We start from the raw sequence: 23,306 nt of genomic DNA, 5'->3' as shown, positions 1-23,306 counted from the left end.
GTGGTGAATTATTGTAGTTTATCTTCAATCAAAAGTTTATTTTTAAAACGGTACCGGCGTTGTACTGTTTTTACCTCAGGCAGAAATTAGAAGAAGAGTTTTGCCTGAGGTTTTTGAAGATCTTAGCAGGTTGTAACTAAGGTCCACTGCTGTTCTCACACATAACTGAAGCGTATGGGAAAACTTCAGCTGGGGGAACGGCCTGCAGAATTAACTGCTCTGAGGTATGTTCAGTATATTTTTTTCTAGAGAGATAAGGTCTAGAAAATTTCTGACAGTGCCTGATATATTTAAAGTAAGCCTGATTACAGTGATTTAACAAACGACTGGGATCATGCTTGCAGTAAAGGGTAGTATTCATATTACTTGCTCTTATTACTTAGTATGTAAAAACGTTTTGCATGATATATAAAAAACGTTTTTTACTGAGGGTGATAAATCTTTATTTGGGGCCTAGTTTTCCACATGGCTGACTAGATTTCTCCTAGGAGTAGTTATTTATGGCCCTTTCACTTTGAGTGCATGGTGGGAGGGCCTATTTTCGCGCTCTATTGCGCAGTAGTTTTTACATTCTGAGACATCCAGCTTCCCTGAAGGAGTCCCCTGACATATTGGACCTCTGTAAAGGGTTTTTGTTCCTACAAAAGTCGTTTTATGGGCAGGTAGGAGCCACAGTAGAGCTGTGGCAGTTTGCTTGTGACTGTTATAACGGTTTTACTGTTTTTCTGCTTCGTTTTTGAGCCTGAGGGGTTAATCATCCATTTGCAAGTGGGTGCAATGCTATTTTAGTCTATTATACACACTGTAAACATTTTGTAGAGTTAACTGCTTTTTTTTCACTGTTTTGCAGTTTTTGTGTTTTTTTTTTTCCCTTAAAGGCACAGTACCATTTTTTATATTCTGCTTTTTCACATTAATTAAAAGTGTTTTCCAAGCTTGCTGGTCTCATTACTAGTCTGTTAAACATGTCTGACATAGAGGAAACTCCTTATTCATTATGTTTAGAAGCCATTGTGGAACCTCCTCTTAGATTGTGTACGAAATGCATTGATCTTACTATAAATTTTAAAGACCATATTCTGGCTTTAAAAGATTTATCACCAGAGGAAATTGACAAGGGGGAAGATATGCCGACTAACTCTCCCCACGTGTCAGAGCCTATAACTCTCGCTCAAGGGACGCCAAGTACATCTAGCGCGCCCATTGCGTATACTTTACAAGACATGGTGGCAGTTATGAATCATACCCTTACAGAGGTATTGTCCAAACTGCCAGGGTTACAAGGAAAGCGAGACAGCTCTGGGGCTAGAACAAATACAGAGCTCTCTGACGCTTTAGTAGCTATGTCTGATATACCCTCACAATGTGCAGAAGCCGAAGCAGGAGAGCTTCTATCTGTGGGTGATTTTACTGACTCAGGGAAGACACTTCAACCTGATTCTGATATGTCTACATTTAAATTTAAGCTTGAACACCTCCGCGTGTTGCTCAGGGAGGTTTTAGCAACTCTGGATGACTGTGACGCCATTGTAGTCCCAGAGAAATTGTGTAAATTGGATAAATACTATGCAGTGCCTGTTTACACTGATGTTTTTCCAATCCCTAAGAGGTTTTCAGAAATTATTACTAAGGAATGGAATAGACCAGGTGTACCATTCTCTTCCCCTCCTGTTTTTAAAAAGATATTTCCTATAGATGCCGCTACACGGGACTTGTGGCATACGGTCCCTAAGGTGGAGGGAGCAATCTCTACCCTAGCGAAGCGTACAACTATCCCTGTCGAGGACAGTTGTGCTTTTCTAGATCCAATGGACAAAAAATTAGAGGGTTACCTTAAGAAATTTTTTATTCAACAAGGTTTTATTCTCCAGCCCCTAGAAGAGGCTCTACAGGTAGAAACCCCATTGGATGATATCCCTGACAAGCTTAAAGCTCTTAAGCTAGCCAATTAATTTGTTTCTGACGCCGTTGTTCATTTAACCAAGCTAACGGCTAAAAACTCAGGTTTTGCTATTCAGGCGCAGAGGGCGCTATGGCTCAAATCCTGGTCAGCTGACGTTACTTCAAAGTCTAAGCTTCTCAACATTCCCTTCAAGGGGCAGACCCTATTCGGGCCTGGACTGAAGGAGATCATTTCTGATATTACTGGAGGAAAAGGTCACGCCCTTCCTCAGGATAGGTCCAACAAATTAAGGACCAAACAGACTAATTTTCGTTCCTTTTGAAACTTCAAGAGTGGCGCAGCTTCAACTTCCTCTAATACAAAACAAGAGGGAAATTTTGCCCTGTCCAAGCCGGTCTAGAGACCTAACCAGGCTTGGAACAAAGGAAAGCAGGCCAAAAAACCTGCTGCTGCCTCTAAGACAGCATGAAAGATCAGCCCCCGATCCGGAAACGGATCTAGTAGGGGGCAGACTTTCTCTCTTCGCCCAGGCTTGGGCAAGAGATGTCCAGGATCCCTGGGCGTTGGAAATTGTGTCCCAGGGATATCTTCTGGACTTCAAAGCTTCTTCCCCAAAAGGGAGATTTCATCTCTCACAATTATCTGCAAACCAGATAAAGAGAGAGGCATTCTTACATTGTGTTCAAGACCTCCTAGTTATGGGAGTGATCCGCCCAGTTCCAAAGGAGGAACAGGGGCAAGGCTTCTATTCAAATCTTTTTGTAGTTCCCAAGAAAGAGGGAACCTTCAGACCAACAAATTTCTCAGGGTCCCATCCTTCAAGATGGAGACTATTCGAACCATCCTACCTATGATCCAGGAGGGTCAATATATGACTACCGTGGATTTAAAGGATGCTTATCTTCACATTCCGATACACAGAGATGATCATCGGTTTCTCAGGTTCGCCTTCCTAGACAGGCATTACCAGTTTGTGGCTCTTCCCTTTGGGTTAGCTACGGCACCAAGAATCTTTACAAAGGTTCTAGGGTCACTCCTAGTGGTCCTAAGGCCGTAGCTACTTAGCTATTAGTTAAACTGAATTGTGGGTGTGGTGAGGGGTGTATTTATAGGCATTTTGAGGTTTGGGAAACTTTGCCCCTCAAGGTAGGATTGTATATCCCAGAAGTCACTAGCTCATGGACTTTTGCCAACATGAAAGAAATGAATTTATCAGGCAAGTTCTTACATAATTTTTTTTTTTTTAAGCCCTTGAAGGCCGCCTCTTCTCTCAGGGCATTTTGACAGTTTTTCACCATTAGAGGGTGTTAGTTCATGTGTGTCATATAGATAACACTGTGCTCACGCACGTGGAGTTCCGGTGAGCCAGCTCTAATTGGCTAAAATGGATGTCTGTCAAAATAACTGAAATAAGGGGGCAGTTTGCAGAGGCTTAGGTACAAGGTAATCACAGAGGTAAAAAGTGTATTTATATAATTGTGGGTGTTTGTGCAAAACTAGGGAATGGGCAATAAAGGGATTATCTTTTTAAACAATAATATTTCTGGTGTAGACTGTCCCTTTGAGAGATATATATATATATATATATATATATATATATATATATATATATATATATATATATATATATATATATATATATATATATATATATCTTAATCACACACTTCTTCTTCAGACTCATATAATGCCATAGACCACAGCCATTGTCACATTTAATTTTACTTCTGAGTAACAAATGCCAAACATTTACACACATCTAAATGTGACATAGAGTATGGTCAGCAATAAATCTGTACATGGAAGATTTAGAGAATATAAAAGCTATTTGAGGACAGCTAGTAATAAAAATTAGCATTTATTGCACATATTTGTCCGGAAGTAATTGGTTCATTCTGTTGGTCATTTGGTGGTTGTTACCATCATCATTATCCCCATGATCATCATACTAAGTTGTAATGCACCAACAGATTCTACAATGCTAGGAGGTTTAGTAAATAAAGGTAAGATAGGGAAAGGCAGACTGGACCACAAGGAATAAACAGTTGTACTTCTTAGATAAATTACCATCTCTAAATTAAAAAAACTAAACTAGTCTGAAGTTGGTTTTGAGAGAGGATTTAAATCTTTGTATTTTGGGGTTACGAAGAAGAGCGTTCCACGGCGTAAGTACAGCATGATAGAAGTGCTGGGGACAGGAGTAGTATTATACTGAGTGCTGTGTTGGGGATGGGACTGTAGGCTTGGGCATGATTTTTAAATTTTGATCTGGAGGATAATTGAAGCCAGGGTGGGGAATCGCGAAGAGGAAGTAAGGTTGCCTGGCATAAGCAGTTAGGGCAGATTGAAGTGAAGATTATATGTTAAGAGAGTGACCAATTAAAATATTATTGTAGTAGTTTACGCATAATGACAGTAGGCTAGAAAGTTTGTCTTGGTGGTGGGTTGCCATCCAAGAACAGATGTTAGTTGGCCAGTGACACAATTTATAAGGGAAGAAGATATGGTGAGACAAGATATACAGATCTGGGTGTTGCCCACTTAGAGGTGGTATTGGAGCCACCTCTGTGAAGAAATGTAGATTGAGCAGAGCAGGGGGCTCAGGGCTGAGTTTTTGGGATAACCAGATAATGGAAGAGAGTTTGAGAGTACCAGTGGAGGAGATGGAGAAAAAGTGGTTAGAGAGGTAAGATTCAAACCATTACATGGTAATATCATGCAGGGCCACACAGAATTGGAGAGTGCTCAGTAGAGTGGGGTCATCAACTACCGGGAGCAGCAGAGATATCAAAAAGAAGAAATCATAAGTATTGTGAATGACTTGCAGACTACTGAAACTAAAGTTAGATGTTGGTTTTGTAAAAGTGTTGTTGTAAACAGTCAGACTGAGTATGATCAAGCAGGGAGATGGAGAATAGAAAGTCTGTAAGATAGCCATAGACTAGCTATTTATGTATTTTAGATCCAACAGGAAATGGATAGATTGCCCAGCAGTTATAGCTGGTTTTATAGAAGGCATTTTCACGAGTGGAATGAGTGCATGCTTGAACTGGGATGTAAATGTGGAAGAAGTTAAAGGCCATTATATTAAACAAATTACATTTTAATCTAAAATTTATTTGGCCACTTACGGTGTTCACCTGCAGCCTTGAAAGACTTTCTAATTAGGGTGCATATATCCCATTATCCTTTGTGACACTCCTCACACTCATTCACACCACAATCAATTAGGAAGTACCTATCTCTGGGCAATTCCTCATTTTGTGTGCAAGATGCATAACGTCTTGGCATCATGTGTTGTAGATAAGGGCTTTTACCCTACAGTCAAAGATCTTTCCCTAGAAGTTAAAGTTTCATAATTCAGATAGAGCTTGCAATCTTATTCAACTTTCCAATATACTGCCGTTCTCAAATTTTCTTCATTCTCTTGGTTCCTTTATTGAAGAGAAAATCTAATAGGACTATAAGCAGCCATGCGAGTTAGCTGAACACCACATTGGTTCAGCCAATGGCGAGGCATATTTGTCACCAGGTAGCTCCTAGTAGTATATTGCCTCTCCTTAGGCTACCAAAGAATGCTTCCAACATATAGCCAAGAGAACACGGCAAATTCCATAATAGTTGTAAATTGGTTTAAAATTGTATGCACTATCTGAGTTGTGAAACTTAAATTTTAACATATATATATCTTATCTATATTCTTTGTATTACTACCATTTAAACTTGCTTGTGTTTTGTTCGAGAACAAAAAATAATTTGTAAGATTTTGTGCTATTTCATCAGAACATTGTGTGCAATGCAAACCACATTATGCATTAGAGAAGCCTTGCAAAAAAAAAGTCAAGCTCTATAAGTAACTTTCCCTATTCCCATAGTCTTTGGCTTCCTAGCCACTATTGCCTATGCCGTGAACACCTTCCTGGCTTTCAGAAAGTGGAAGGAGAGCCAAGTTTCACAGAACCTTCGCCAGACCCGTGAATACATGAGAGCTCGCAGCGAGTCCCGTGATGTAGAGTGTCGGCCTGAGATTTAGCGTCTGCAAGAAGCACAGGACACTACACGATTTAGAGACCTACTTGCAAACGTCCCACAACAAGTTGGTGTTTTTAAATAAAGGGGAACAGAGCTTATAATCTTTGGATTATTTTCTTCAGAAAATGGAAGGAAGACATCAGCTGGTGGGAGGTATTTTTTCTTCTTTAGGAACCATCGGCCTTTGAAGATGTTTTACCAAAAATGTGACTGATGCAGAAGAGACAATATGGGACCAATATTAATAGAATTTTGTTGTTGCTGCAGTTTTAGGAAGTGATGTGCAAAACTGTCGCATTATCAAACTTCGCAAAGATAGATTTCTGATTCTTTTTGTAAATCAAGTCCCCATGGGTGCTCCCATTGTTGGGTATTTAAAAGCTGCCTCCCTTTTTGTTTTTTAAATCAATATTTATAATTGTTTTTACCTGTTCTATAAGCAGTTTTATGACTGTAAATCTGACCATATATTGTAGAATTGAATTGTGTCATTTAGCTGCTAAAGCAGGCAGCACATTGCAAAGCAATGTACATTCCCTCTGTCATTGGAAGACTGCATCTTGTGGACTCAGAACACAAAAAAATAGAGAAGTTGTAAATTTGAAAGACTGTTAGCAAGATATTAAGTTATTTTTATCCTGCCTTTTTGCACTTGTACTTTAACATTCAAGTGTGCTTTTGATGTCTTTAAATGTAATTGCAAATCTACGTATTCAAATGTTTCCAGTGTTTATAGCAATACCTTGTATCTAGACATATGCAATATATACCACTATGGACTTATTATTGTATTTTAATTTTCAGCAATATTTTACCCATTTATAATTTGTTACCAATTTGAATAATATGCAGGAGAAACGTGGATAAAATCTGAACAAATTTGCATTGCTGTGTTTGTGCTGTTTAAATTCCTGCATGAAAAAATAACCTTTTTATTGTGTTATACATTGTCTACTGCTTGAACTTTAAACATTACAACCTGTATTTAAGCAAATAGTAGCACTATTTTTTGTACATAATTTTGTACTGTAATTCAACCTTTGTGTTTGTTTGTTTTATTAAGGACTATTTGCAAGTCTATTGCCAGTTTTGCATAAATTTGTATTGCAACAGATAATCTTTAAAGGGATATTAAACCATATGAGAGAGTAACAAAATGTTTGTGTAGTTAAAAAAAAAAAAAAAAAAAATTGCCATAGACTTTTCGTCATTTATTTTGTCCACCTTTTCCTGTAAACTAACCCTGATAATTGTTTTTCTAAATTCCACTGAGTTTCTATAAAGTAATGAGCATTGTCATGTTTGAACTTAAACGTTTTCCCTTATCTCCCTCGTGCTGAGGACAATTAGGTACATATATAAAACAGGCAAAAAAAGTAGTTTGTGCAAACAAGACTTTGTTGAACATAATCATATCGCACAGGATTCTTGATTTATACATGTCCCTAAATGTTCTCAGCAGAAGAGACGTAATTATAAAACTTAAGTTCAAACATGGGTGGCATTACTTCATAGAAACGAAAGTACTTTATATAACTCTGATCTTTATACTTATATATTCAATATTTAAACAACTAGTAACAGTAAAAAAATACATCTACATATTATTCAGAGGCTAGTCTACCATGTATTTACGGTTTAACCCCTTAGTGACCAGAGCACTTTTCCATTTTCTGTCCGTTTGGGACCAAGGCTATTTTTACATTTCTGCAGTGTTTGTGTTTAGCTGAAATTTTCCTCTTACTCATTTACTGTACCCACACATATTATATACCGTTTTTCTCGCCATTAAATGGACTTTCTAAAAATACCATTATTTTCATCATATCTTATCATTTACTATAAAAAAAATTATAAAATATGAGGAAAAATGGAAAAAAAACACACTTTTTCTAACTTTGAACCCCAAAATCTGTTACATATCTACAACCACCAAAAAACACCCATGCTAAATAGTTTCTAAATTTTGTCCTGAGTTTAGAAATACCCAATGTTTACATCTTCTTTGCTTTTTTTGTAACTTATAGGGCCATAAATACAAGTAGCACTTTGCTATTTTCAAAACATATTTTTTTCAAAATTAGCGCTAGTTACATTGGGACACTGATATCTTTCAGGAATCCCTGAATATCCATTGACATATATATATTTTTTTTTTAGAAGACATCCCAAAGTATTGATCTAGGCCCATTTTGGTATATTTCATGCACCATTTCACCGCCAAATGCGATCAAATACAAAAAATTGTTCACTTTTTCACAAATTTTTTCACAAACTTTCAGTTTCTCACTGAAATTATTTACAAACTGCTTGTGCAATTATGGCATAAATGGTTGTAAATTCTTCTCTGGGATCCCCTTTGTTCAGAAATAGCAGACATATATGGCTTTGGCATTGCTTTTTGGTAATTAGAAGGCCGCTAAATGCCACTGCGCACCACACGTGTATTAATGCCCAGCAGTGAAGGGGTTAATTAGGGAGCCAGTGTAAGGAGCTTTTGGGGGGTATTTTTAGCTTTAGTGTAGTGTAGTAGACAACCCCAAGTATTGATCTAGGCCCATTTTGGTATATTTCATGCCACCATTTCACCGCCAAATGCGATCAAATTAAAAAAAACATTACATTTTTCACAATTTTAGGTTTGTCACTGAAATCATTTACAAACAGCTTGTGCAATTATGGCACAAAATGGTTGTAAATGCTTCTCTGGGATCCCCTTTGTTCAGAAATAGCAGACATATATGACTTTGGCGTTGCTTTTTGGTAATTAGAATGCTGCTAAATGGCGCTGCGCATCACACGTGTATTATGGCTAGCAGTGAAGGGGTTTAATTAGGTAGCTTGTAGGGAGCTTGCAGGGTTAATTTTAGCTTAGTGTAGAGATCAGCCTCCCACCTGAAACATCAGACCCCCTGATCCCTCCCAAACATCTCTCTTCCCTCCCCTACCCCACAAATGTCCCCGCCATCTTAAGTACTGGGCAGAAACTCTGCCAGTACTAAAATAAAAGGAAAATTTGTGCATTTTTGTGCATTTTGTTTTAGCATATTTACATATGCTTCTGTGTAGGATCCCCCTTAGCCCCCAACCTCACTGATCCCCCACCCAACAGCTCTCTAACCCTCCCCCTCTGACTTAATGTGCGCCATCTTGGGTACTGGCAGCTGTCTGCCAGTACCCATTTTAGTGAAAATATGTGTTTTTATTAAAAAAAAAATCCTTTTTCTGTAGTGTAGCTTCCCCCCCCCCCCAATACCAACCCCCCACCCCTTCCAGATCGCTTAAATGCTTTTTTTTAAATGTTTATTTCATTTTTTAATACCCTTTACTCTTTAGCTTTTTTTCTGTAGTGTAGCGGTTCCCACCCGCTCCCGCCCCCTGCACGCGCCCCCCCCCCACCCACCCTGCACGCGCGCGCGCCCCCGGTGCGCGCCCCCGAAAGGCCTCCGCCCCCGATCCCGCCCCCCTCCCACCTTCCAGATCACACCGATGGCCGCCCACCCGCCTCCAAGTCGGCTCCCACCCACCAACGATACCGGCCAGTCGATGTCCGGTGCAGAGAGGGCCACAGAGTGGCTCTCTCTGCATCGGATGGCCAGAAAGTGTTATTGCAGGAATGCCTCGATGTCGAGGCATCACTGCAATAACCGGAAAGCAGCTGGAAGCGAGCAGGATCGCTTCCAGCTGCTTTCCAGACTGAGGACGTGCAGGGTACGTCCTCAGGCGTTAACTGCCTTTTTTTAGAGGACGTACCCTGCACGTCCTCGGTCATTAAGGGGTTATATCCCTTTCATACAATCCAGTGTACAAAGTCAGATTGTTTGTATCTTGCTATTTTTTTATTATTATTAAGAAGCAGAAACATGAGTATGATAAGTATTAAGTACCTGTTGCAACTGAATTTGTGCGTGGTCTAAAAAAACTCTGCCTTTTAAGTGAACCTATCTCTTCCAGCAATTTAGGTGGTCCTGTATACTATTAATGCATAATCTGAAGCAACAATGAAAGGGCCACAAGCACTGCAGCTCCTAAGTAATAGACAAATGGTGATCCTATTAGGAATAGCAGTGCCTTTAGCAGCCAATCACTGTCAATCTACTGTTTTGGGAGCTGCAAGACTTTACAGTGTTTAATCCCTTTGCAGATTTAAACCCATAGCTAGGATCAGTAGTGCAAAAGTGACATGCTCTAACGAATTGCATCTTGTCACTTTGCATTCAGACATCCCTTTAAATCAGGGGTCATCAACCTTTGGCCCCCAGATGTTTTGGAACTACATTTCCCATGATGCTCAGACAGCCTAAAGAGTGGATGGATTACTTCCTAGTAAAAAAAAAATGTGTTTTTGTCTAACACCCATTGTCCCCTACACTAATGGATCAGCACAAGTGCTGCGCTGTGTGCTTTTGCTGAATTGTACATTCACTCTTTAAGTAATCTCGATTGTTATGGTACTATTTTCATATGTGTGTCTTTTTATATAAGGTGATGATCTTGTCTATCAATAAGAGTAACCTAGTAGAGTAGGCTTTACTTGTACAAAACCAGCTGGTATGGCTCTTATAGGTCAGAACTTGTTTACTGCATTGTTTTTTATTCACTATCTTTTGTGAACATTTTTTAAATCCTTTTATTGAATTTGACATTTAAAGGGACATAATACTCATATGCTAAATCACTTGAAACTGATGCAGTATAACTGTAAAAAGCTGACAGGAAGATATCACCTGAGCATCTCTATGTAAAAAAGGAAGATAATTTACCTCACAATTTCCTCAGCTCAGCAGAGTAAGTTCTGTGTAAAAAGTTATACTTCACCTTTATCCCAGCTGCAGGTAAAAAAAAAAAAAAAATGAAGAAATGAACAGCAGCCAATCAACATCAGCAGTGCTGAGGTCATGAACTCTTACTGTGATCTCATGAGATTTGACTTAACTCTCATGAGATTTCATAGTAAGCTTTTCTTTACTGATTGGTGAAATAATATGAGAGTTCACGATGCTCATCCTTTCAGCTGTCCCAGGACAGACACACTAAAATGCTGCTTAGAAATCCTTTACAATGGGAGGTGGCTACTGAGGAACTTTGGAGGGTAAAATATCTTTCTTTTTACATAGAGATGTTCAGGAGATATTTTCTAGTCAGCTTTTACAGCTATGCTGCATCACTTTCAAGTGTTTAAACATTTGGGTATTATGGCCCTTTAAATACAATTGACTGTTGATGTTCTAAGACTTCTAACTAAGTCTATGGAGATTTTATATTCAAATGTACTAAAATATAATGTACAAATATTACATATTAAAGAGGAAAAGCCCTTTTGCAAAACTATACTGAACAGTTATTGTGAGTAAAAAGTTTAATTTTAAAATTCAAATATAATTTGAAATGGTTCTGTTATCCATGCTACTTCCTGTTCAGGGCTTTTCTCCACCTAGTGGTTTAAACCTTCTCTTCAGGGGGCTTTTTATAAAAATATTACACTAGACAACACTAACAAGCCCTTCTCCTTCCTATGACTCCGGGTTCTACACAAGAGAACCTGCAGTCAGTATTTATCAAGCAGCGGGCGTGATTGGCTCTGTGTGGGCAGGGGGCGGTGTTGCACACAAGTGCAAAATAGCGCTCACGTGCAATGTTAAATTCGGGCCACAAATTGCTGCCCACCAGAGTAGCGCTGGGGCAGACAGGAGCGAATATGTACACCCCTGTCTGCCCTTGATTGCTAATTCGAGCCCTAGATGTCAGCAGTTTGTTCATAATGCATGAACACTAATTGAATCTGAGCTAGCACTATAAAAAGAAAACATGTGGGAAAGTACCATAACAACATGTAATACACAACTTATTCTGCAGTGTACTTGCCCATTGGCAGATGGGGGCATCTCCCATAGCTATATTGGTGGACAAGAACAACCCCTGAAAACACAAGTAAGTTTATTCAATGTGAATATTTGTTTTTAAAGTGAAGGTAAACAAAGCCTAGGTTTAAGAGACATATGAAATACTTGCTGGAAAAATGTGTATTGGTACCTTTTACTGTATAGTAACATTGTGCTTGAAAGGGTTAAACATGCTCCATATTTTATTATACTTGCCCACACCACTGCTGTCCTACTCTGAATTTTTTTTCAGGTGGTGACATATTCACTGCTCAGAAAATGTTTGTGCCAGCCATACGGCACAAACATTTTACATTGTTAATTTTATGGAATTATTAAAATAATAAATATTATAGCCATGACTATACAGACTCATGCTACATAATGTAAAGCTAATCTTTACTTTAGGATGAATAAAACCTATCTTTAGATAGATTTTGTCCTTCAAAAATAATTTTATTTAAAAAATGTATTTATTTAAAAAAACATTTTTCTCAACCCTGATTCAAAGTAGATGATGTATCTCATTTACTTTCTTATAATTTTTAGTTTCATTTTTTTTTCTTCTTAATATAAATTAAAACATTTTTTCTGCTCACACGATTAACACATTAAAGGGACACTGAAAATGACAACATATACTCTAGATCAGTGATTTGCAACCTTTTTTTAGAAAATCACACATTGTAGCCTAATAAGGAGATTTATATATATATATATATATTATATATATATATATATATTATATATATATATATATAAATATATATATATATATATATATATATATATATATATTATTTATATAAAACACGGAAGGGAACTGCACTCTCATATCGGACCGGGTACACATCCCATGACCCTGCAACATGCTCAGCCCTGGGTTCCACTGGCACTCACAGGAAGCTGTGCTGTCCCCAGAGTCACAGGCAGTTAACCCCAGGCAGGTCTGGGTGCAAGAACCATGTTCCCAGTTTTGTTTGGATTTGAGAGCTTGCATTGTGTGGCTGTTTTAGGGTCCCAGGTATTGGAATGGACCTTGACGTGGTACCTAGGCTTGTTCCATTTGGCCAGATGCGGTAACTAACCTTTCCATTTTTGCTTTTAAATCTTAGCTGAGAGCTTGTGAGTGCTGGGTTTTCTCTGTGTGTTTATTTTATATATATAGTATATATATTTATATATATATATATTTATTATATACACACACTGTGCTGTCATGCCATGCCTCCTACTAACTATACATGACATATTGACATTCATTCACAAACAATCATATTGTTAGTAGGAGGCCTGATGAGCCTGTCATATATCTCCCAATATTTAAAAATTTGAAAGAGGGACACTGTTGTCAGTCTGCCACGGCACACTGGATGAAAAACACTGCTCTAGATAGAAGCTAGCTGTGTTGCAGATTTTGTACAACGAGCAGCTAGGAAGCCAGGAAAGAAAAAGGCATCTTGTATACATTACTGCAATGTCTTGTGTGTGCTTAAAGGGACACTGAACCCAATTTTTTTCTTTAGTGATTCAGATAAGAGCAGGAAATTTTAAGCAACTTTCTAATTTACTCCTATTATCAATTTTTATTCATTATCTTGTGTATCTTTATTTGTAATGCAATAATGTAAGTTTAGATACCGCCCATTTTTAGTGAACAACCTGGGTTGTTCTTGCTGATTGGTGGATAAATTCATCCACCAGTAAAAAAGTGCTCTCCAGAGGACTGAACCAAAAAAAGCTTAGATGCATTCTTTTTTCAAATAAAGATAGCAAGAGAACATAGAAAAAATTGATAATAGGAGTAAAATAGAAAGTTGCTTAAAATTGCCTGCTCTATCTAAATCACAAAAGAAAAAATGTGGGTTCAGTGTCCCTTTAAACCTACAGAAATAGTTCTGATGTAGCTCAATAATTGTATAATCTGTTGCCCATTTGTTTTTCTGATTGAGTGCTTCTATAGGTTAGGAAATCATTACAATGTTTAGGTTAAATGGTGCTTTTATGGTGACATTAACAAATCTGTAAATCAGCCCTTGTAACTATTTTTCCATAAGAAGACATTGTTGGTTTAAACATTGTATTTTTAACTGATTATCTGTTTCACCTTGTGTGCCTTTTGTATGCTCTGCGTCTCATCAATCATAAGACAGAATATTCTGATTTATTGTAAATTCATTTGGTAGAGATATTTTGTATCTTTATGAAGTAAACTTGTTTATAATATGTGCTATTGTTTAATGCAGTCCATTGTTAAACATAACTTTATATGTAGTTGCAACTCAAAAAACAAACAAACAGATTAGGATAAACATTTTGATGATTGTAATAAAGGTCAAATAACTTTACCTGAATATTTGAAATTATGGTGCTTTGTGATTACGCCATCACTTGTTTTTGCACTGCTACAAATTTAATTACATTCTATAATGGTACAGTAACGAAGAAGCATACACCCATATATGTAGTTTATCAACCATTTTGATAAATATACTGTTATGTTTTCTGCACAAATATAAATGAACAACCACTTATACAGTCAAGCAACTCGTCACAGAAGTGTCTTCACATGACTACAACAAGCTGCTGTCCTTTGGAATTAGAGTATGGGTTAATAATCTTAGTAAAGAAATTAAATTTATACAGGGGAGATATAGTATCAGACCATATATTAATGGTCTGATAAAGTAAGGGAAATGAAGGCACACAGAGAATTTATTTCATACCAAAAATAAATTTATTAATTATAATCCCTTATCACATTTCGTGAAAAACTCTGCATTTGACTCAAACCAACACAAAATAAGGTAAACACCATATATATACAACACCTTAAATCTAAAGTAACAATGCCTGCAGGATATCTATAAAGCATACGTATGCTGCTAAGTCAGATAATATCTAAAACACACATTAATCAGGTTACTAGAATGTATATAGACCAAAAATAGAACAAATGTGCACATATCCTAAGATTAGTTATAACATGTCTAAAGCAGTGTGTCAAAACATAACATATGGGAAAAAGTAAAATAAACCGCTGAGAAAAGTCTCTCTCAGAAGCTAGGAGGAAACACAGTTAGATCCTGCACCTCGGGTCCAGGAAAATGCAAAGTGAAAATACAGTCCTTTTATGCAAAAGGTAGAAGTAAACGTATTAGTTCTTACTGAGTGATCTGTTCCTAAAAGTAAGATTTTAAATCACTTGCCAGGATAGAGCATGCAGCGGTGAAACAACTAGCTCTGTGTCCCAGGAGATTTTCAAAGAAGCAGACCGCTCCTCAGTGGCGTCTGATGTTCACTGGGGGGGAGGTGGTAGTAGCATTGCAAGCTCAGTCCAATCGGACTTGTAGGTAAAGTTGCACTTTCCGTGTGAGTAGTGATCAGCTGTAAACCGGCATCCGCCGCACCGAAGAAAGAAACCAGGCTTTCCCTAGGCTGATAGATCAAAAAGCATCGTAGCGTACGTCAGGATAATACGCAAACTTGCTCAGGTTGGATACGATATGTATGTTCCTCTCGCTCTTAGCTTACGTGCATTACTTAGACTCCACAGTGCCTGTTTTCCAAGTCCTGTATTCGCTTCACAGGGCAACAGATGAAACACCAAACAGTCCTTATAGTAGCACAGACCATATGTTTTTTTGCAGCATGTTTTCTTTAAAGTCACACATAAAACAGGTATGCAGATAAAGTGCAGGCAGTAAAAAGGAATAAAAAGGGCTATGCGTTTCCCATAGACCTTAGAATCTTAACAGTTCTTATACACAGGAGTTAGTCGACCTGCTCCTGAATAAAACACTTCAGTGTTAAAAACACAAACCAACGATCGTTCACCCCCACATCCAGTGTGTTTCACAGGGGTTCATCAGGGCTTGAAGGCTTCAAGCCCTGATGACCCCTGTGAAAACACACTGGGGGGTGAAACGATCGATGGTTTGTGTTTTTAACACTGAAGTGTTTTTATTCAGGAGCAGGTCGACTAACTCCTGTGTATAAGAACTGTTTAAGATTCCTAAGGTCTATGGGTCACGCATAGCCTTTTATACCTTATTACTGCCTGCACTTTATCTGCATACCTGTTTTATGTGCTGACTTTAAAGAAACATGCTGCAAAAAAACATATGGTCTGTGCTACTATAAGGACTGTTTGGTGTTTCATCTGTTGCCCTGTGAAGCGAATACAGGACTTGGAAAACAGGCACCTGTGGAGTCTAAGTTAAATGCACGTAAGCTAAGAGCGAGAGGAACATACATATCGGTATCCACCTGAGCAAGTTTGCGTATATCCTGACGTACGCTCCGATTCTTTTTGATCTATCAGCCTAGGGAAAGCCTGGTTCTTTCTCGTTGCGGCGGATGTCCGGTACAGCTGATCACTTACTACACACGAAAGTGCACATTACCTACAAGTCCTATTGAAGAGCTTGCAAGCTATACCACCTCCCCCCCAGTGACATCAGACGCCACAGAGAGAGCGGTCTGCTTCTTTGAAAAATCTCCTGGGACACAGAGCTAGTTTGTTCACCGCTGCATGCTCTATCCTGGCAAGTGATTTAAAATCTTACTTTTAGGAACAGATCACAGTAAGAACTAATACGTTACTTTACCTTTTGCATAAAGGACTGTATTTTCACTTTGCATTTTCCTGGACCGAGTGCAGGATCTAACTGTGTTTCCTCCTAGCTTCTGAGAGAGACTTTTCTCAGCGGTTTATTTTACTTTTTCATTATGTTATGTTTTGACACACTGCTTTAGACATGTTATAAACTAATATTAGGATATGTGCACAATTGTTCTATTTTAGGTCTATATACATTCTAGTAACCTGATTAATGTGGTGTTTAGATATTATCTGACTTAGCAGCATACGTATGCTTTATAGATATCCTGCAGGCATTGTTACTTTAGATTTAAGGTGTTGTATATATATGGTGTTTACCTTATTTGTGTGGTTTGAGTCAAATGCAGAGTTATTTCACGAAATGTGATAAGGGATTATAATTAATAAATTTATTTTTGGTATGAAATAAATTCTCTGTGTGCCTTCATTTCCCTTACTTTATCAGACCATTAATATATGGTCTGATACTATATCTCCCTGTATAAATTTAATTTCATTACTGGTTAAGGGTGGCACCAGAATCTAGATTATCAGCAATATTTCCCATTCTCTCATACACCCCCATTTATATAATAATCTTAGTAGTTATTTATCTCTGAATATATTTCAAGATAGTTGAAAATCCTGATAAACTTTATTTCACTGTACATGACATTAAGTTTAAAAACAAAATTTGCAGGATTGATATAGAGCAGAGATGGGGAACCTTGGCCCTCCATATGTTTCAGGACTACATTTACCATGATGCTCAACTGGACTACAGAGTGACTAAGCATCAAAGGTAATGTAGTTCTGAAACATCAGGAGTGCCAATGTTCTCCATCCCTGATTTAGAGGATCACCAGAAGTGCAACTGGGCCTTAAGTTTATTGGCTGATTTATACCAATTTCCCACTTCTTAATTTGTGGCTAGTGACACACCTAACAAGCATTACAACAACAACAAAAATGGATGCTTACCTGATAAATTCATCTTTTCTTTTTTTTTTTTTTTTTATTTGTAGTTTTTATTGATTTTTATCAAAATAATAGAGTGATAGATACAACAACTGAACGAGACAATCGTACAATAAGTACAAACACATCATAGCATTTACGTAAACATTACAGATATAAGGTAAATTTCTATGAAAAGGGAGACAGTCCTAACAGGACCTAGGATATCGTCAAGAGGGGGGGGGGGGGGCAAGGAAAGGAGGATACTCTAAGATAACTTTAAAGGGGGGGGGGGGGGGTACTTCAGGCGTGCAAGAGTGAGGTCAGACCTACTGCTTTATGCAGTTAGGGGTGTACTGCCACTTAGGTGTCAAAAGTGGGAAGCCAAAGGTATCAAATCTATTTTTCCAATCAGACCAGATTAGTTCAAAGAAATCAGTCCTACCCGAGGCATAATAGATACTCTTCTCCATAGAGTACATGTAGGCCATGGTAGATATAATATCCGACCAGGCTGGGGGGAGGGATCTTTTCCAAGATCTCGCGATATTAAGTTTAACAGCTGATAGAAGGTAAACACAAAGTGCACCATAATGTTTGGATAATTTACAGACACCCAAGTGGAACAGTGCCGTCTCGGGGGTTCTGGGTAGGTTGATACTTTTTTTTTTTTTTTTTTATGGTGGTGAGATTCCACACACCATTACTCCTGGAAATTCAAATTCTGGCCACCAGGAGGAGGCAAAGACACCCAAACCTTGCACAAACTATTAATACCTCTTACCTCTCTGATATCCTAGTCCAACGTATAGCCGAGACAAAGAGAAGTGAAGTGCATAATAAAGCTACCAAAAAGAAAAATAAGAGAGGGTAGGTCTTGTGTACTCTCACCACCATGAAATAAATATCCTTACTGTTGGGAAATACAACACCTGGCCACCAGGAGGAAGCAAAGACACCCCAGCCAAAGGACTTAAATATCCCTCCCACTTCCTCATTACCCTAGTCATTCTTTGCCTTTCATCACGTTAGGAGGTGGCAGAGAAGTGTTGGAAGATTCAGAGAGTCCTGAAAAAGAGTATATGCTCTTCGAGATAGGACTGGAGTTTTAAGTAGTCCTGTCAACTTCTCAGTGAGAGTATTGATGAAAGTTAGACTCTGGAGATGCAGGGAAAGTTTTTCTGCGAAACCATCCAGACTACTGCTAACAACTCCTAAGCAATCAGTGTTGACGAGTTTCACTGCCTGCTTTCTCTCACTCAAGTCAATGTCAGGAGGTGCTGCTATAAGACTGTCACACTTGAGAGGCTGTGTTCTGTTCCACAGGATGGATCCTGAAGGCTCCTTTATACCTTTTTAGGATCCAGGCTTAATATCCTCTAAAGGGGGTTTATTGAACAGTTGGGGTTAATTAATCAGTGTAATTAATTATATTTATGCTGCTTTGTTGTGATTTTTTTTCCTGGGCTCATAAACTGTGTGTTTTTGGCTGGAACAAATGGGTTTCACTTTTTAGTTTCACTTTCGTTTTTGAAAGTTGTTGCACAGCTCCTATTACTTGCTGTACTTGTAAAAACACGGGACTCCATATGACCCAGGTGTTGTCTATGTTCATTTCCTCCATTCCGGCTGAGACTTGAACCTGAGAAGAGCGTTTCCTCTAACTGTCTGGGTCTAGGAGGTGGTGAGTGCCCAGCCATTGGGCCGTATAAAGGTGCAGTTTTCTATAATAAAAAATGTTTTTATTTGTGTCCTTCTGTGGTATAACCTGAGCTATGGAGGACTATGACATGTAGAAAGGTACTTCTTCTGTACTAAATCATACCTGTTTATATTGTGAGGAGGCAGGGGTTTTCCCGCCCACTCAATTATGTTCTACATGCCTTAACACCGTTATAAAGTCTAAGAAAGGAGAAAAGCCTGCTAAGGCTCTTAGTCCCTCTGAGCCGTCTACCTCTCAGGACTCTACATCCCGTGAGATTACTACCCTTGCTACATTATCCACTCCACATGCAGGTTCCCTAAGCAAATTTAATTCTCCATCCGAAGGGGGGCCTTCTTCCAGTGGACTTTGCCGCTCAGTTACAAACAGTGGTGACTGTGGCCCTCGGTGCATTACCTGCTCTAGCAAACACAAGAGAAAGGTTAAACATAGCTCTCCTGACCCGGAGTCATCTAAATATTTAGCTATTTATGTCCCAGTTATCCGATGATGAGTTAACCTCTGTAGCTTCAGAGGGTGAACTTTCTGGGACGGGGCCCCTTAACGTCTAAGCCTCCTGCTGTGGAGGAACCATCCTTTAGATTTAAAATTGAGCACTTGTGTTTTTTATTAGAGGAGGTTCTGTCTACGTTAGAGGTTCCAGAGGCTGCACTGCCTGAAGAACCTATGATTCCTAAATTAGACAGTTTACGAAGACAGGAAAGTTCCTTTGACTTTTCCTGTGCCGGTTAAGATGGCAAACATTATTAAGAAGGAATGGGAAATAATTGGTTCTTACTTTTCCCCCTTGTCTACTTTTAAAAAGTTGCTCCCGGTCACAGACTCTCAACTGGATTTGTGGGACTCCATTCCTAAGGTGGATGGTGCTACTCCTACGCTTGCTAAACCTACTACTATACCTCTTGAGGATAGTTCTTCATTCAGAGAGCCGATGGATAAGAAAATGGAAACCTTTCTGAGAAAGATGTTTCAATATATGGGATTTTTGTTTCAACTGGCGGCTGCAGTTGCCGTGAGGAGGCTACCCACAGGTGCAACTTTTGTCAGAACTCATTGAGGTTGGGAGACTTTGTCAGAACTCAATGAGGTTGAGTCTGTCTTCCCCTCGATGATATTCAAGACAAAAGAATTAGCAATTCTCAGAGCTTTCATTCTATCGTGTTATGCGAACATGCAAATTATTCGCCTAAATGCAAAGCCTCTGGCCCGTCCTTGCCCACGAGCGCTCTGGTTGAAGTCTAGGGTCTGTGGATATGACTTCTAAGTGCAGACTTCCTTTCTCTTCCCTCAAGGGAAATATTTTATTTGGTATCGTGGCCTGGACTCCATTATTTCTAATGGAGCAAGGGTGCCTTCCTACCACAATATAAGAACAAGTCTAAGGGACAACAGTCTTCTAATTTTCATTCTGACACATCCCAACGACAACAATCCTCCTCAAAGCCCGAGCAACCCAAGAGTACTTGGAAGCCGGCTCAGTCCTGGAATAAATCCAAGCAGGATAAGAAGCCTGCCGAAAACAAATCGGCATGAAGGGGCAGCCCCCTATTCAGGATCGGATCGTGTAGGCGGCAAACTGTCTCTTTTTTTCAGACACCTGGTTCAAGGACGTACAGGGTCCTGGAGGTGGTATCTCAGGGATACAAGATAGTCTTCAAATCTTATCTGCCAAAGGGCACATTCCTTCTCTCGAATCTGTCTACCAGACCAGAAAAGAGGGATGCCTTTCTAGGGTGCGTTCAGGATCTATCCTCCTTTAGGAGTCCCTATGCCTATAAAAGAAAGACTTTTGGGGTTTTATTCAAACCTTTTTGTGGTCCCAAAGAAGGAGGGAACTTTCCGCTCCAATTCTCGACCTAAAGTGCTTAAACAAATTTCTCAGTGTCACTTCCTTTAAGATGGAGACGTTAAGGTCCATCCTTCCTCTAATTCAGGAAGGCCAGTTTATGACCACTATAGATCTGAAGGACGCTTACCATCATGTTCCAATCCACAGGGAACACTTTCAGTTCCTGAGGTTTGCATTCCTGGACCAGCACTTCCAGTTCATTGTTCATTGCCCTTCTGTTTGGCCTAGCTACTGCTCCAAGAATCTTTACGAAGGTTCTGGGGGCTCTTCTAGCCGTGGCCAGAACTCAGGGTATTGCAGTAGCCCCATACTTGGACATTATTTTGGTGCAAACACCATCCTTTCGTCTTGCAGAAGAATTCTTGGAGTCCCTTCTCAGTCTTCTTCGATCACATGGATGGAAGATAAACTTGGAAAAGCGTTCTCTTATCCCAAGTACCAGGGTGGAATTCCTGGGTACTATAATAGACTCCATATCCATGAGGATATTCCTAACAGACCAGAGACGTTGCAAGTTAACTTCGGCATGTCTTGCCCTCCGGACCTCCTTTATTTCCTCTGTGGCTCAGTGTATAGGGTGATAAGTCTCATGGTGTCCTGCATGGACATAATTCATTTTGCCAGATTCCGTCTCAGACCTTTACAACTGTGGATGCTGAGGCAGTGGAACAGCGATCATTCAGATCTGTCTCAACAGATTGTATTAGACAGCCGGTCGAGAGAATTGCTCTCTTGGTGACTGTCCAGATCATCCGTCCTGAGGGACATGCTTCTTATGACCATCCTGGGAGATTGTGACTATGGACGCAAGCCTATCCTGATGGGAAGCTGTTTGGGGTGCCAGGAAGGCACAGGGGTTGTGGACTCTGGAGTCCTCCTCCCTCCCAATCAATATTTTGGGGCAATTTTCAAGGCCTTGAAGGCTTGGCCCCTACTGGGTTTGTCCCAGTTTCCGATTCCAATCAGACAATATAACCTCAGTGGCTTACATCAACCATCGTGGGGGAACGAGAAGTTACTTGGCGATGAAGGAAGTATGTCCGATTCTGGAGTAGGCAGAGGCCCACAGCTGTTCTCTGTCAGTGATCCACATTCCGGGTGTGGACAACTGGGAGGCGGATTTTCTCAGCAGGCAATCCTTCCATCCAGGGGAATGGTCTCTCCATCCCGAGGTGTTTGCAGAGATATGCAGCAAGTGGGGGACGCCGGAGATAGATCTCATGGCGTCCCGTCTCAATACCAAGCTACCTAGATACAGGTCAAGGAATCTCCAAGCAGATCTAATAGATGCACTAGCAGTGCCCTGGAGGTTCAAACTCAAATTTTTCCTCCATTACCGCTTCTTCCTTGAGTGGTGGCCCACATCAAGCAAGAACGGGTATCAGTAATCCTGATTGCTCCGTTATGGCCGCAAAGGACGTGGTTCACGGATCTAGTGGGGATGTCCTCATCTCCTCCGTGGAAGTTACCTGGTCGCAATGACCTGCTGATACAAGGTCCATTTGTTCATCAAAATCTCTGAGATTCTCTGAGGCTGACTGCGTGGAGATTGAATGCTTAGTCTTAGCCAAGAGAGGTTTCTCTGAGTGTCATTGATACTCTTATTCAAGCTTGTAAACCAGTTACTCAGCGTATCTACCACAAGGTGTGGAGGACCTACTTATTCTGGTGTGAAGATCATAGTTTTTTTCTGGCACAGAGTTAAGGTTGCCAGGATCTTATCTTTTCTCCAGGATGGGCTGGAGAAGAGCCTTTCTGCTAGTTCTCCGAGAGGACAGATTTGGACCCTGTTAGTTTTATTGCACAAGAGACTGGCTGAGCTTCCAGACGTGCAGTCCTTTAAGGCTCTGATTAGGATCAAACCTGTGTTTAGATCTGGGGCTCCTCCTTGGAGCCTAAATCTTGTTGTTCGTGTTTTGCAACTGGTTTCGTTTGAGCCTCTGCATTCCGTTGACATTAAATTGTTATCTTGGAAGGTTCTCTTTTTATTGGCTATTGCGCGCAGAGTTTCTGAGATCTCTGCTTTGTAATGTGAGCCCTCTTATCTGATTTTTCATGCAGATAAGGCAGTTTTATGTACTAAATTAGGTTTTCTTTCTTAAGGTTGTGTCAGATCGCAACATCAATCAGGAGATTGTGGTTCCTTCCTTATGTGAGAGTCCAGGAACCATTACTCAATGGGAACTAATACCCAAGCTGTGGAGTCCACAAGTAAAATGGTGGGGGAAAAGTACCCCAAGAATGTAGAACTTTCCTTTCAAAGCTATTCCTTTAAAAATCCCACAAGTAGAAACTAATCTAGTAGCATGGGCTGGGAACATTCTGGAAGGAAATTCCTGCTAACAAGAAGCCAAAAA

At 39.5% G+C, this 23,306-nt stretch overlaps 1 protein-coding gene across 1 annotated transcript in view; it reads left to right on the top strand.

The window, feature by feature from the left end:
- CMTM4 (CKLF like MARVEL transmembrane domain containing 4) overlaps positions 1 to 7,013 on the top strand; it is a 201,570-nt gene extending 194,557 nt beyond the window's left edge. Inside the window, exon 4 of the mRNA XM_053699949.1 lies at positions 5,780 to 7,013. Coding sequence (XP_053555924.1) covers positions 5,780 to 5,936 — 157 coding nt within the window. The 3' untranslated portion in view covers positions 5,937 to 7,013. The remainder of the gene's footprint in view (positions 1 to 5,779) is intronic.
- The last annotated feature ends 16,293 nt before the right edge of the window (positions 7,014 to 23,306 follow it).

Source organism: Bombina bombina, chromosome 1 (assembly GCF_027579735.1).
Source record: "Bombina bombina isolate aBomBom1 chromosome 1, aBomBom1.pri, whole genome shotgun sequence".
NCBI classification, from domain to species: Eukaryota; Metazoa; Chordata; class Amphibia; order Anura; family Bombinatoridae; genus Bombina; species Bombina bombina.
This window is presented reverse-complemented; position numbering and strand designations above follow the sequence as displayed.